General features: G+C 40.5%; 1 protein-coding gene across 1 annotated transcript in view; it reads right to left on the reverse strand.

The window, feature by feature from the left end:
• The window catches only part of CLPX (caseinolytic mitochondrial matrix peptidase chaperone subunit X), a 191,365-nt gene that overhangs the window by 19,561 nt on the left and 158,241 nt on the right, over nt 1-13,563 (reverse strand). Inside the window, exons 12-14 of the mRNA XM_053719351.1 lie at nt 11,139-11,438; nt 10,336-10,428; nt 10,119-10,225 (exon numbers count right to left, since the gene is read on the reverse strand). Coding sequence (XP_053575326.1) covers nt 10,119-10,225; nt 10,336-10,428; nt 11,139-11,438 — 500 coding nt within the window. The remainder of the gene's footprint in view (nt 1-10,118; nt 10,226-10,335; nt 10,429-11,138; nt 11,439-13,563) is intronic.

Below are 13,563 nucleotides of genomic sequence, written 5' to 3' on the forward strand. Positions count from 1 at the left end.
CCCAGAAATACATTCCAAAACCTTGCAACACCTCACTGACTACTGGAAAATAAACTCAGGGACGACAGACAACCCAATCCAGGTATGGGCGGCGCACAAGGCAGTAATTAGGGGGACACTTATCCAGGGAAAGGCAATACATAACAGAAAAACAAGAAAAGACCTAACACAAGCACTGGGTGAAATAACACGACTGGAGAGACAACACAAGCTGAAAGGTAGCCACTCTATACTAAGGGCACTACAAAACAAAAGAGAACTAATAGCAAAACACATGACGTCTCAAGCCACCAGAGCCATAATGAGACTGAAATCTCAATACTTTATATACGCCAACAAGCCGGATAGGTATTTGGCCCATAAGATCAGTAGAGATTTCGAGCAGCCAATATAGCATTAATTGAAAAAAAAGACGGCACTAACACCACCCATCCCCAAGAGATAGTTAACACATTTGGGGAATTTTATGCAGAACTTTATAACGGCCAAAAAGTTAAACATTCTCCGGAAGTGGAGAGACTCGCACAAGATTTTTTGGGATCTACCCCCCTGGAAAAATTGACGGAGGAAGATAGAGATGATTTGAACAAACCCATAACAAAAACAAAATTTATGCTTACCTGATAAATTCCTTTCTCCTGTAGTGTGGTCAGTCCACGGGTCATCATTACTTCTGGGATATTAACTCCTCCCCAACAGGAAGTGCAAGAGGATTCACCCAGCAGAGCTGCTATATAGCTCCTCCCCTCTACGTCACCTCCAGTCATTCGACCAAGGACCAACGAGAAAGGAGAAGCCAAAGGGTGTAGTGGTGACTGGAGTATAATTCAAATTTTTTTTACCTGCCATAAAAAACAGGGCGGGCCGTGGACTGACCACACTACAGGAGAAAGGAATTTATCAGGTAAGCATAAAATTTGTTTTCTCCTGTTAAGTGTGGTCAGTCCACGGGTCATCATTACTTCTGGGATACCAATACCAAAGCTAAAGTACACAGATGACGGGAGGGACAGGCAGGCTCTTTATACGGAAGGAACCACTGCCTGAAGAACCTTTCTCCCAAAAACAGCCTCCGAAGAAGCAAAAGTGTCAAATTTGTAAAATTTGGAAAAAGTATGAAGAGAAGACCAAGTTGCAGCCTTGCAAATCTGTTCAACAGAAGCCTCATTCTTAAAGGCCCAAGTGGAAGCCACAGCTCTAGTAGAATGTGCTGTAATTCTTTCAGGAGGCTGCTGTCCAGCAGTCTCATAGGCTAACCGAATTATGCTACGAAGCCAAAAAGAGAGAGAGGTAGCCGAAGCTTTTTGACCTCTCCTCTGACCAGAATAAACGACAAACAGGGAAGACGTTTGTCGAAAATCCTTAGTTGCCTGTAGATAAAATTTCAGGGCACGGACTACATCTAAATTGTGTAGCAGACGTTCCTTCTTCGAAGAAGGATTAGGACACAAAGATGGAACCACAATCTCTTGATTGATATTCCTGTTAGTGACCACCTTAGGTAGGAACCCAGGTTTAGTACGCAGAACTACCTTGTCTGAATGAAAAATCAGATAAGGAGAATCACAATGTAAGGCGGATAACTCAGAGACTCTTCGAGCCGAGGAAATCGCCATTAAAAATAGAACTTTCCAAGATAACAGCTTGATATCAATGGAATGAAGGGGTTCAAACGGAACACCCTGTAAAACATTAAGAACTAAGTTCAAACTCCATGGTGGAGCAACAGTTTTAAACACAGGCTTGATCCTAGCTAAAGCCTGACAAAAAGCTTGAACGTCCGGAACTTCTGACAGACGTTTGTGTAAAAGAATGGACAGAGCTGAAATCTGTCCCTTTAAGGAACTAGCGGATAAACCCTTTTCTAAACCTTCTTGTAGAAAAGACAATATCCTCGGAATCCTAACCTTACTCCATGAGTAACTCTTGGATTCGCACCAATATAAGTATTTGCGCCATATCTTATGATAAATCTTTCTGGTAACAGGCTTCCTAGCCTGTATTAAGGTATCAATAACTGACTCCGAAAAACCACGTTTTGATAAAATCAAGCGTTCAATTTCCAAGCAGTCAGCTTCAGAGAAATTAGATTTTGATGTTTGAAGGGACCCTGGATCAGAAGGTCCTGTTTCAGAGGTAGAGACCAAGGTGGACAGGATGACATGTCCACTAGATCTGCATACCAAGTCCTGCGTGGCCATGCAGGCGCTATTAGAATCACTGATGCTCTCTCCTGTTTGATTCTGGCAATCAATCGAGGAAGCATCGGGAAGGGTGGAAACACATAAGCCATCCCGAAGGTCCAAGGTGCTGTCAAAGCATCTATCAGAACCGCTCCCGGATCCCTGGATCTAGACCCGTAACGAGGAAGCTTGGCATTCTGTCGAGGCGCCATGAGATCTATCTCTGGTTTGCCCCAACGTCGAAGTATTTGGGCAAAGACCTCCGGATGAAGTTCCCACTCCCCCGGATGAAAAGTCTGACGACTTAAGAAATCCGCCTCCCAGTTCTCCACTCCCGGGATGTGGATTGCTGACAGGTGGCAAGAGTGAGACTCTGCCCAGCGAATTATCTTTGATACTTCCATCATTGCTAGGGAGCTTCTTGTCCCTCCCTGATGGTTGATGTAAGCTACAGTCGTGATGTTGTCCGACTGAAACCTGATGAACCCCCGAGTTGTTAACTGGGGCCAAGCCAGAAGGGCATTGAGAACTGCTCTCAATTCCAGAATGTTTATTGGTAGGAGACTCTCCTCCTGATTCCATAGTCCCTGAGCCTTCAGAGAATTCCAGACAGCGCCCCAACCTAGTAGGCTGGCGTCTGTTGTTACAATTGTCCAGTCCGGCCTGCTGAATGGCATCCCCCTGGACAGATGTGGCCGAGAAAGCCACCATAGAAGAGAATTTCTGGTCTCTTGATCCAGATTCAGAGTAGGGGACAAGTCTGAGTAATCTCCATTCCACTGACTTAGCATGCACAATTGCAGCGGTCTGAGATGTAGGCGTGCAAAGGGTACTATGTCCATTGCCGCTACCATTAAGCCGATCACCTCCATGCATTGAGCTACTGACGGGTGTTGAATGGAATGAAGGACACGGCATGCATTTTGAAGCTTTGTTAACCTGTCTTCTGTCAGGTAAATCTTCATTTCTACAGAATCTATCAGAGTCCCCAAGAAGGGAACTCTTGTGAGTGGAAAGAGAGAACTCTTCTTTTCGTTCACCTTCCATCCATGCGACCTTAGAAATGCCAGTACTAACTCTGTATGAGACTTGGCAGTTTGAAAGCTTGAAGCTTGTATCAGAATGTCGTCTAGGTACGGAGCTACCGAAATTCCTCGCGGTCTTAGTACCGCCAGAAGAGCACCCAGAACCTTTGTGAAGATTCTTGGAGCCGTAGCCAATCCGAATGGAAGAGCTACAAACTGGTAATGCCTGTCTAGAAAGGCAAATCTTAGATACCGGTAATGATCTTTGTGAATCGGTATGTGAAGGTAAGCATCCTTTAAATCCACTGTGGTCATGTACTGACCCTTTTGGATCATGGGTAAAATTGTCCGAATAGTTTCCATTTTGAACGATGGAACTCTTAGGAATTTGTTTAGGATCTTTAAATCCAAGATTGGCCTGAAAGTTCCCTCTTTTTTGGGAACCACAAACAGATTTGAGTAAAACCCTTGTCCTTGTTCCGACCGCGGAACCGGATGGATCACTCCCATTAATAAAAGATCTTGTACGCAGCGTAGAAACGCCTCTTTCTTTATTTGGTTTGTTGACAACCTTGACAGACGAAATCTCCCTCTTGGGGGAGAGGATTTGAAGTCCAGAAGGTATCCCTGAGATATGATCTCTAACGCCCAGGGATCCTGGACATCTCTTGCCCAAGCCTGGGCGAAGAGAGAAAGTCTGCCCCCCACTAGATCCGTTCCCGGATCGGGGGCCCTCGATTCATGCTGTCTAAGGGGCAGCAGCAGGTTTCCTGGCCTGCTTGCCCTTGTTCCAGGACTGGTTAGGTCTCCAGCCTTGTCTGTAGCGAGCAACAGCTCCTTCCTGTTTTGGTGCAGAGGAAGTTGATGCTGCTCCTGCTTTGAAATTACGAAAGGAACGAAAATTAGACTGTCTAGCCTTAGGTTTGGCTCTGTCTTGAGGCAGGGCATGGCCTTTACCTCCTGTAATGTCAGCGATAATTTCTTTCAACCCGGGCCCGAATAAGGTCTGCCCTTTGAAAGGAATATTAAGCAATTTAGATTTAGAAGTAACATCAGCTGACCAGGATTTTAGCCACAGTGCTCTGCGCGCCTGAATGGCGAATCCGGAATTCTTAGCCGTAAGTTTAGTTAAATGTACTACGGCATCCGAAATAAATGAGTTAGCTAACTTAAGGGCTTTAAGCTTGTGTGTAATCTCATCTAATGGAGCTGATTCAAGTGTCTCTTCCAGAGACTCAAACCAAAATGCTGCTGCAGCCGTGACAGGCGCAATGCATGCAAGAGGTTGCAATATAAAACCTTGTTGAACAAACATTTTCTTAAGGTAACCCTCTAACTTTTTATCCATTGGATCTGAAAAGGCACAGCTATCCTCCACCGGGATAGTGGTACGCTTAGCTAAAGTAGAAACTGCTCCCTCCACCTTAGGGACCGTTTGCCATAAGTCCCGTGTGGTGGCGTCTATTGGAAACATCTTTCTAAATATTGGAGGGGGTGAGAACGGCACACCGGGTCTATCCCACTCCTTAGTAACAATTTCAGTAAGTCTCTTAGGTATAGGAAAAACGTCAGTACTCGACGGTACCGCAAAATATTTATCCAACCTACACAATTTCTCTGGTATTGCAACTGTGTTACAATCATTCAGAGCCGCTAACACCTCCCCTAGTAATACACGGAGGTTTTCAGGCTTAAATTTAAAATTTGAAATATCTGAATCCAGTCTGTTTGGATCAGAACCGTCACCCGCAGAATGAAGCTCTCCGTCCTCATGTTCTGCAAATTGTGACGCAGTATCTGACATGGCCCTAATATTATCAGCGCACTCTGTTCTCACCCCAGAGTGATCACGCTTACCTCTTAGTTCTGGTAATTTAGCCAAAACTTCAGTCATAACAGTAGCCATATCCTGTAATGTGATTTGTAATGGCCGCCCAGATGTACTCGGCGCTACAATATCACGCACCTCCCGAGCGGGAGATGCAGGTACTGAAACGTGAGGCGAGTTAGTCGGCATAACTCTCCCCTCGTTGTTTGGTGAAATATGTTCAATTTGTACAGATTGACTTTTATTTAAAGTAGCATCAATGCAGTTAGTACATAAATTTCTATTGGGCTCCACTTTGGCTTTAGCACATATAGCACAGATATCTTCCTCTGAATCAGACATGTTTAACACACTAGCAAATAAACTAGCAACTTGGAAATACTTTTCAAGTAATTTACTATAATATGCAAAACGTACTGTGCCTATAAGAAGCACAGAAAAAGTTATGACAGTTGAAAATTGATAAACTGAAAAGTTATAGCATCAAATCTTTGTAAAAAACACACTTTTAGCAAAGGATAATTAACCCTGATAGCAGAAAAAAAATATACAGAAATAAACGTTTTTTATCACAGTCAACTACAATCTCACAGCTCTGCTGTGAGTGATTACCTCCCTCAAAACAAGATTTGAAGACCCCTGAGTTCTGTAGAGATGAACCGGATCATGCAGGGAAGACAATAAACTTCTGACTGAATTTTTTGATGCGTAGCAAAAGCGCCAAAAAGGCCCCTCCCCCTCATACACAACAGTGAGAGAGATCAGTAAACTGTCATAAATTAAATAAAAACGACTGCCAAGTGGAAAAAATAGTGCCCAAACATTTTTTCACCCAGTACCTCAGAAAATTAAACGATTTTACATGCCAGCAAAAAACGTTTAACATAAATAAATTAAGTTATTAAAAAGCCTGTTGCTAGTCCCTGCAAATTAGACTAAAGTCTTATGCATACAGTATAATTCCAGTGAAGTGCCATTCCCCAGAATACTGAAGTGTAAAATATACATACATGACAGCCTGATACCAGTTGCTGCTACTGCATTTAAGGCTGAGTTTACATTATATCGGTATGGCAGAATTTTCTCATCAATTCCATTGTCAGAAAATAATAAGCTGCTACATACCTCTTGCAGATTAATCTGCCCGCTGTCCCCTGATCTGAAGTTTACCTCTCCTCAGATGGCCGAGAAACAGCAATATGATCTTAACTACTCCGGCTAAAATCATAGAAAAAACTCAGGTAGATTCTTCTTCAAATTCTACCAGAGAAGGAATAACACACTCCGGTGCTATTATAAAATAACAAACTTTTGATTGAAGGTATAAAACTAAGTATAATCACCACAGTCCTCTCACACATCCTATCTATTCGTTGGGTGCAAGAGAATGACTGGAGGTGACGTAGAGGGGAGGAGCTATATAGCAGCTCTGCTGGGTGAATCCTCTTGCCCTTCCTGTTGGGGAGGAGTTAATATCCCAGAAGTAATGATGACCCGTGGACTGACCACACTTAACAGGAGAAATTAGAAGTGGTTCTAGCAATCAGAGCCTTAAAACCGGGAAAGGCTGCAGGACCAGATAGCTTTCCCGGTGAATACTACAAACTATTTAGAGAATGCCTAGTTCCCCATCTAACTAAATTTTGCAATTACATAATGGAGGGTAACCCAGTTCCCCCTGAATTGCTCCAAGCAAAGATAATAGTCATACCTAAACCAGGTAAAGACCCAAAGAAATGCACCAGCTACCGACCCATATCTTTAATAAATCAAGATTTGAAGATCTTCACTAAATTTTGGCTAATAGACTCACACACATACTGCCCAAACTAATACACAAAGACCAGGTAGGCTTCATAAAGGATAGGGAAGCCCCGGACAACATTAGACGCTTGATAAATACTATATATTACTTAACTGAGACAAAAACGCCTTCTCTGCTCCTGTCTCTGGATGCGGAGAATGCGTTTGACAGGGTGGACTGGGGCTATATGAGGAAAGCTTTAGCCAGAATGAACTTTGGAGGTCCCTTTGTTGAGGCGATAGAAGCAATATATACTGGCCCGACGGCACAGGTTTCCTCAAATGGATATAGATCTGACACTTTCCCTATTTTAAATGGCACAAGGCAGGGGTGCCCACTGTCACCCTTGCTGTTTGCGCTATGCATCGAGCCATTAGCAGCGAAGATTAGGGCTACACCAGGCATCTCGGGAGTCAAAATAGGAGAGATTGAATACAAATTAAATCTGTTTGCAGACGATGTGTTAGTCACCTTGACCAAGCCTCTCTTCTCTCTGCCCAATCTCTATTCGATAATTGCTGATTTTTCAACACTCTCAGGATATTGAATCAATTTAGATAAATGCGAAATCATACCAATAGAGATCCCCCAACACACAAAGAAGTTATTAGGTATCAACTTTGAACTAAAGCAGACAAAACAGACATTAACATATTTAGGGGTAAAATTAACTCCACAGGTACACCAACTATACAAAGCCAATTATCTTCCGCTATATAAGTCCATAAGACAAGACATGCAGAAGTGGAAAAAATGTAACTTCTCCTGGATGGGAAGGATGTCAGCGGTAAAGATGACGATACTGCCCCGCCTGCTTTATCTATTCAGGGCCCTTCCCATAAAAATTATATATTCTGATATAGAGAGGCTACAGTTGGACATTTTAACATTTATTAGGGGTAAAAAGAATGCCAGAATAGCTAGCAAAATTATGACGAAACATAGGAGCCTGGGAGGCCTGGGAGTGCCGAACTTGATTGACTACTTTAAGGCCTCTAGATTAGCCCAAAACACACTAACACTCAGATCTAAACAGGAGGCTCTTTGGACACAGCTAGAATCCGACATGGGAAAGTGGAGTAAAACTGACGCTATATTGTGGAAATGTAAAACTACTACTCACAGAACAGATGCCTGCCTTTCGCTGGCCAGTCAGTGCACACAATATATCTGGTTAGAGTTAGCGCACAAAAAAGGACTATGCCCAGTGGGGTCAACATTGCAACCTATTCGATACCTACTACACGGGGAGTCACAGAGGGAAGTAGCTAAGTGGGAAAACAAAGGACTATATCGAGTAGCAGATTTGCTGGTTCAGAATAATGTAATGACTTTCACCCAAATTCAGGAGAAACTGGCCCCTATAAAAATTAATTGGTAATTGTATTTGCAGGTGACTTCGTCTCTACGGGCATACCTCAGAAAAACAAGTGACAAAAATAAATCAATGTTGGAGGGACTTTGCAGTTCACAGGGGAGACCGAAACATACCATTTCTATAATATACTTAGGTATTCAGAAAGCAAGATCTAAGACTAAAACCACACTAATGCTCAAATGGGAAGCAGACAGAGTAGACGGTAGACTTAGACACATGGTATGAGGTATTTAATACAGCTACGAAGGGATTGCTAAGTGCAGACTTGAGAGAAAATAGTCTAAAGACAACATTTAGATGGTACCTAACACCAACTAGAACCTCATATGTCACAAAACAACTCTAGACAATGCTATAGAGGGTGTGGGGAAGTGGGAACTTACCGACACATGTTATGGGACTGCACAGAGGTCCAAACCGTGTGGAAAACGCTCTCTTCCATGTTAAGCTATCTATTAGATGAACAAATCCACCTCAACATCACACAGGCACTACTACATGAAAGAATTAAAAAATACAATAAGCCAATAAATGCCTTTATTAGAATCCTATGCACGATAGTACGAACCTGTATAGCCAAACATTGGAAGGTGGATACACCCACCTGGCCAGAAATCAAAAATAAAATTCAACACACATATAACATGTATGAATGTGCAGCTTGGTCGCTAAACACAAAAGATAAAAATGATGAAGTATGGTATTATTGGATACTTATAGATGGCTTTAACTGGTCTGCTTAGACGGCTAGATAGGACTAAAAGGAGCAACAACTAGGGACTTGTGAGGCATTATAGGAATTTAAGACAGGTAAACCACTTCCCGGCATCCAGACACTTTTTTATAACTGTTTCAGTTTGTTTTAGTTATTAGTTTGTTACTAGAGAAAAGAAAACCACAAAAAGTTGATGTAAGTTATCTTACGCTTTGTAATGCAACAATAAAGACCACCCACTCAGCTATGGACTTTCTGGGACTAACCAACACGGCAATGTAAAAGGGTGAAGAGCACATAAGACGGAATATAGAGAGCTTATAGATGTATCAGCTGATGGCAACTGATAGTGACAATTGTATATGTTGAATTTGATGATGCCTGTAGACATATAACACTTGCTCTGTTGTTGCACAAATGAAAGTTTTTCAATAAAAATGATTTAAACATAAAAGGACAGTAAACCCAAAACATTTCTTTCATTATTTAGATAGAGAATACAATTTAAAAAAAGTTTTCAATTTACTTCTATTATCAAATTTGTTTCGTTCTAATGTTATTCTTTGTTGAAGGGATACCTAGGTAGGTAGCGTGCACATGCCTGAAGCATACATGACAGGAAATAGTGCTGCCATCTAGTGCTCCTGCTAATGTATAACATTGTTGCAAAACTGCTGCCATATAGTTTTGTGGGATGATCTCTCAATGGTGAGTATTTGTCTGGGGTAAGCCAAGATACACATTTATTGAAAAAAGATTTTCTGCATTATTGCGTAGTCTAAATACACATTTTAAAACACATGAAAAACATCAGATAAAAGATAAAATGGTGATGAAAAATTATTTGTCTCGTCAAGCAACTGGTTATCAAAATTTTTGTTCCAAATTTACCACACACCACAGTAGGCAAGACTGCAGAATACAACAGGATGTGATTGAAAATGAGTCAAACCTTTTGTTATTATGTTGCATGCAAGTAATAATTTTCCTGTAGTGCAAAAGCTAAATGCACTTTTCAGAAGACAGAAAACATTCAAATTGTATCAACTAAGGATGTGATGAAATATTTGAAGAAAAAAAAAGTAAAAAACAAGTTTCTCAGTAACCTGGCTTCTGTGGTGGCGCAACAATTCACTTGAGTGCTTGATACATTATCTTTGTTTATTGTGCCATACCATTCCTTACCTTACGTATCTAGGTTCTTTTTTACCTTCCACAACCTCCTGATCAACCTCAACACACACAATGTCAGAATTTGGAACTTCAAACATTGGCTCCAGGAGAAGAGTTTCCTACAGAAGCAAATAAAAGCTTTAACTAATTTACCACTTTAGGAAATTATCAGAAAAATCAAATCTCTTTAATAAACGGGGTATAATGACATAAGTCATGGCGCACTCACCATAATGGACCGTAGTCCCCTAGCACCAGTTTTTCTTTCAAGAGCAAGTCTTGCTATGGCCCTTAAAGCATCTTCAGTGACATTCAACTCACACTATATAAAACAAGGACAAGTTAGATTTTTGATACATTGATAAAATAACCACACCACAAAATAGACTTTTTACATACATTTTGTAAACTTTTAGGATGCACAAATAGACTATACATAAAAGATTTTTATAGCTTTATAAAAAACATATAATTCAAAGCAAAATTAAGGCACATAGAAGTCAAAATAAAAAACTTTCATTATTCAGTTTAAAAAAAATAAAAAAAAATAATCTAAAATAAACAAATGATCTTTTATCACTTGGTAACCTATGTTTAAACTAAGCTCATATCCATGAGAGCAGACTGGGACATGCTGAAGAGCCTGCATGTGTCAATGTACAAAATGTCTTCAAACACTGTTGTCATATAGTGGTCAAGAAAACATTAATTCCACTGAGTCAACCTAGGTATGCTCTCATGGAAAGGAGAGACTTTTTTTTTTTTTTTTTTTTTTTAAAAGATACCAAAAGAGAGATGTAAATTTGATGAGGTAAATTTGATTTCTTTAGTTGGTCAAATAAAAATTAAACTTTAAACAGAACTTTGAATAGACCATACATCTCACATTGATATGCTGTACGTTGGTCAACACCATCCCTGACTTCAAGACATAAAAAAAAAAAAAAAACATAATCCTATATTCAGTTTACAAAACATGCAGTTAACATTAAAGCCAAGATTACAGTTGACAATGAAAAACAAAAATCAAACCTTATCCATGCTGAACAGGGCTTGGTATTGAGGTATCACTGCATTGCGTGGCTCTGTGAGAATGCGCACAAGTGTTTGTTCATCCAAGCTGTGGAGAGGAACCACTACTGGTAGACGGCCCACAAACTCTGGAATCATGCCAAACTCAATAAGGTCTCTGGCTTCTACATGTCTGAGGAGCCGATCCTTTTCCTCAATGTCTTGTACTGCGTTAGATTCTGAGCTTGTGTTGGCAAGATCAGCTGCTGCTGCTGCCCTGCGTCCTTTGCCCAAACTGGAGATAATGCCGAATCCCAAATACTGCCAAGCAAAAAGTAATTTTTAATAGATCACAGTCAAAATCTTATCAACAAGCTCTCCAGAAAACAGACCTTTAATACAAGCACTTTTTATGACCTAAAATCAAATTATTTGTACCATCACATTTTTGATATTAAGGAATATATTACAATGGGTCTTTGCAAATATTGACTTGCAGTGGCTACACTAGTCAAACCCTGATTACACTAGAGCTGCAGTAATAGCTGAATTAAAAACTACTTTGTGGGTGTAGTAGTATTTATCTTATGCTTTAGGCAACAAACTGCCTAAAAAGCATTAAAAGGGACAGTCCAGACCAAAAAAACATAATTTATGCTTACCTGATAAATTTATTTCTCTTGTGATGTATCGAGTCCACTGATTCATCCTTACTTGTGGGATATTCTCCTCCCCTACAGGAAGTGGCAAAGAGAGCACCCACAGCAGAGCTGCCTATATAGCTCCCCCCTTAGCTCCACCCCCCAAGTCATTCGATCGAAGGCTAGGAAGAAAAAGGAGAAACCATTGGGTGCAGTGGTGACTGAAAGTTTAAAAATAAAAAATATATGCCTGTCTTAAAAAACAGGGCGGGCCGTGAACTCGATACATCACAAGAGAAATAAATTTATCAGGTAAGCATAAATTATGTTTTCTCTTGTAAGATGTATCAAGTCCACGAATTCATCCTTACTTATGATACCAATACCAAAGCTTTAGGACACGGATGAAGGGAGGGACAAGACAGGGACCTTAAATGGAAGGCACTACTGCTTGTAGAACCTTTCTCCCAAAAATAGCCTCAGAAGAAGCAAAAGTATCTTATTTAGAAAATTTGGAAAAAGTATGAAGCGAAGACCAAGTCGCCGCCTTACAAATCTGTTCAACAGAAGCCTCATTTTTAAAAGCCCATGTGGAAGCCACAGCTCTAGTAGAATGAGCAGTAATCCTTTCAGGAGGCTGCCGTCCAGCAGATGACGGATGATGCTTTTCAGCCAAAAGGAAAGAGAGGTAGCCGTAGCCCTTAGACCTCTCCGTTTACCAGAATAAACAACAAACAAAGAAGACGTTTGACGGAAATCTTTAGTTGCTTGTAAGTAGAATTTTAAAGCACCAACCACATCAAGATTGTTTAACAGATGTTCCTTCTTAGATGAAGGATTAGGACACAAAGAAGGAACCACAATCTCTTTATTGATATTCTTATTAGAAACAACCTAAGGAAGAAACCCAGGTTTGGTATGTAAAACCACCTTATCTGCATGGAAAACAAGGTAAGGGGAATCACATTGTAAAGCAGATAGCTCAGAAACTCTTCGAGCCGAAGAGATAGCAACTAAAAACAAAACTTTAAAAATCTGTTAAAATCTGACAGCGCTCAACCTTGTGTCTGTAGCTCCTAGTATTGTGGGTACCAGCGCCCCCAAAAAGGTGAATGTAGTGCTAAAAATAAATACACAGAGCGCCTCCTAAAAGGCTAAGACACTGGTAGTGACAAGATTATTTAAATAAAAAATATAATTTATGTAAGAACTTACCTGATAAATTCATTTCTTTCATATTAGCAAGAGTCCATGAGCTAGTGACGTATGGGATATACATTCCTACCAGGAGGGGCAAAGTTTCCCAAACCTTAAAATGCCTATAAATACACCCCTCACCACACCCACAATTCAGTTTAACGAATAGCCAAGAAGTGGGGTGATAAAAAAGTGCGAAAGCATATAAAATAAGGAATTGGAATAATTGTGCTTTATACAAAAAAATCATAACCACCACAAAAAAGGGCGGGCCTCATGGACTCTTGCTAATATGAAAGAAATGAATTTATCAGGTAAGTTCTTACATAAATTATGTTTTCTTTCATGTAATTAGCAAGAGTCCATGAGCTAGTGACGTATGGGATAATGACTACCCAAGATGTGGATCTTTCCACACAAGAGTCACTAGAGAGGGAGGGATAAAATAAAGACAGCCAATTCCTGCTGAAAATAATCCACACCCAAAATAAAGTTTAACGAAAAAACATAAGCAGAAGATTCAAACTGAAACCGCTGCCTGAAGTACTTTTCTACCAAAAACTGCTTCAGAAGAAGAAAATACATCAAAATGGTAGAATTTAGTAAAA

This window comes from Bombina bombina, chromosome 6 (assembly GCF_027579735.1).
Source record: "Bombina bombina isolate aBomBom1 chromosome 6, aBomBom1.pri, whole genome shotgun sequence".
Lineage (NCBI taxonomy): Eukaryota > Metazoa > Chordata > Amphibia > Anura > Bombinatoridae > Bombina > Bombina bombina.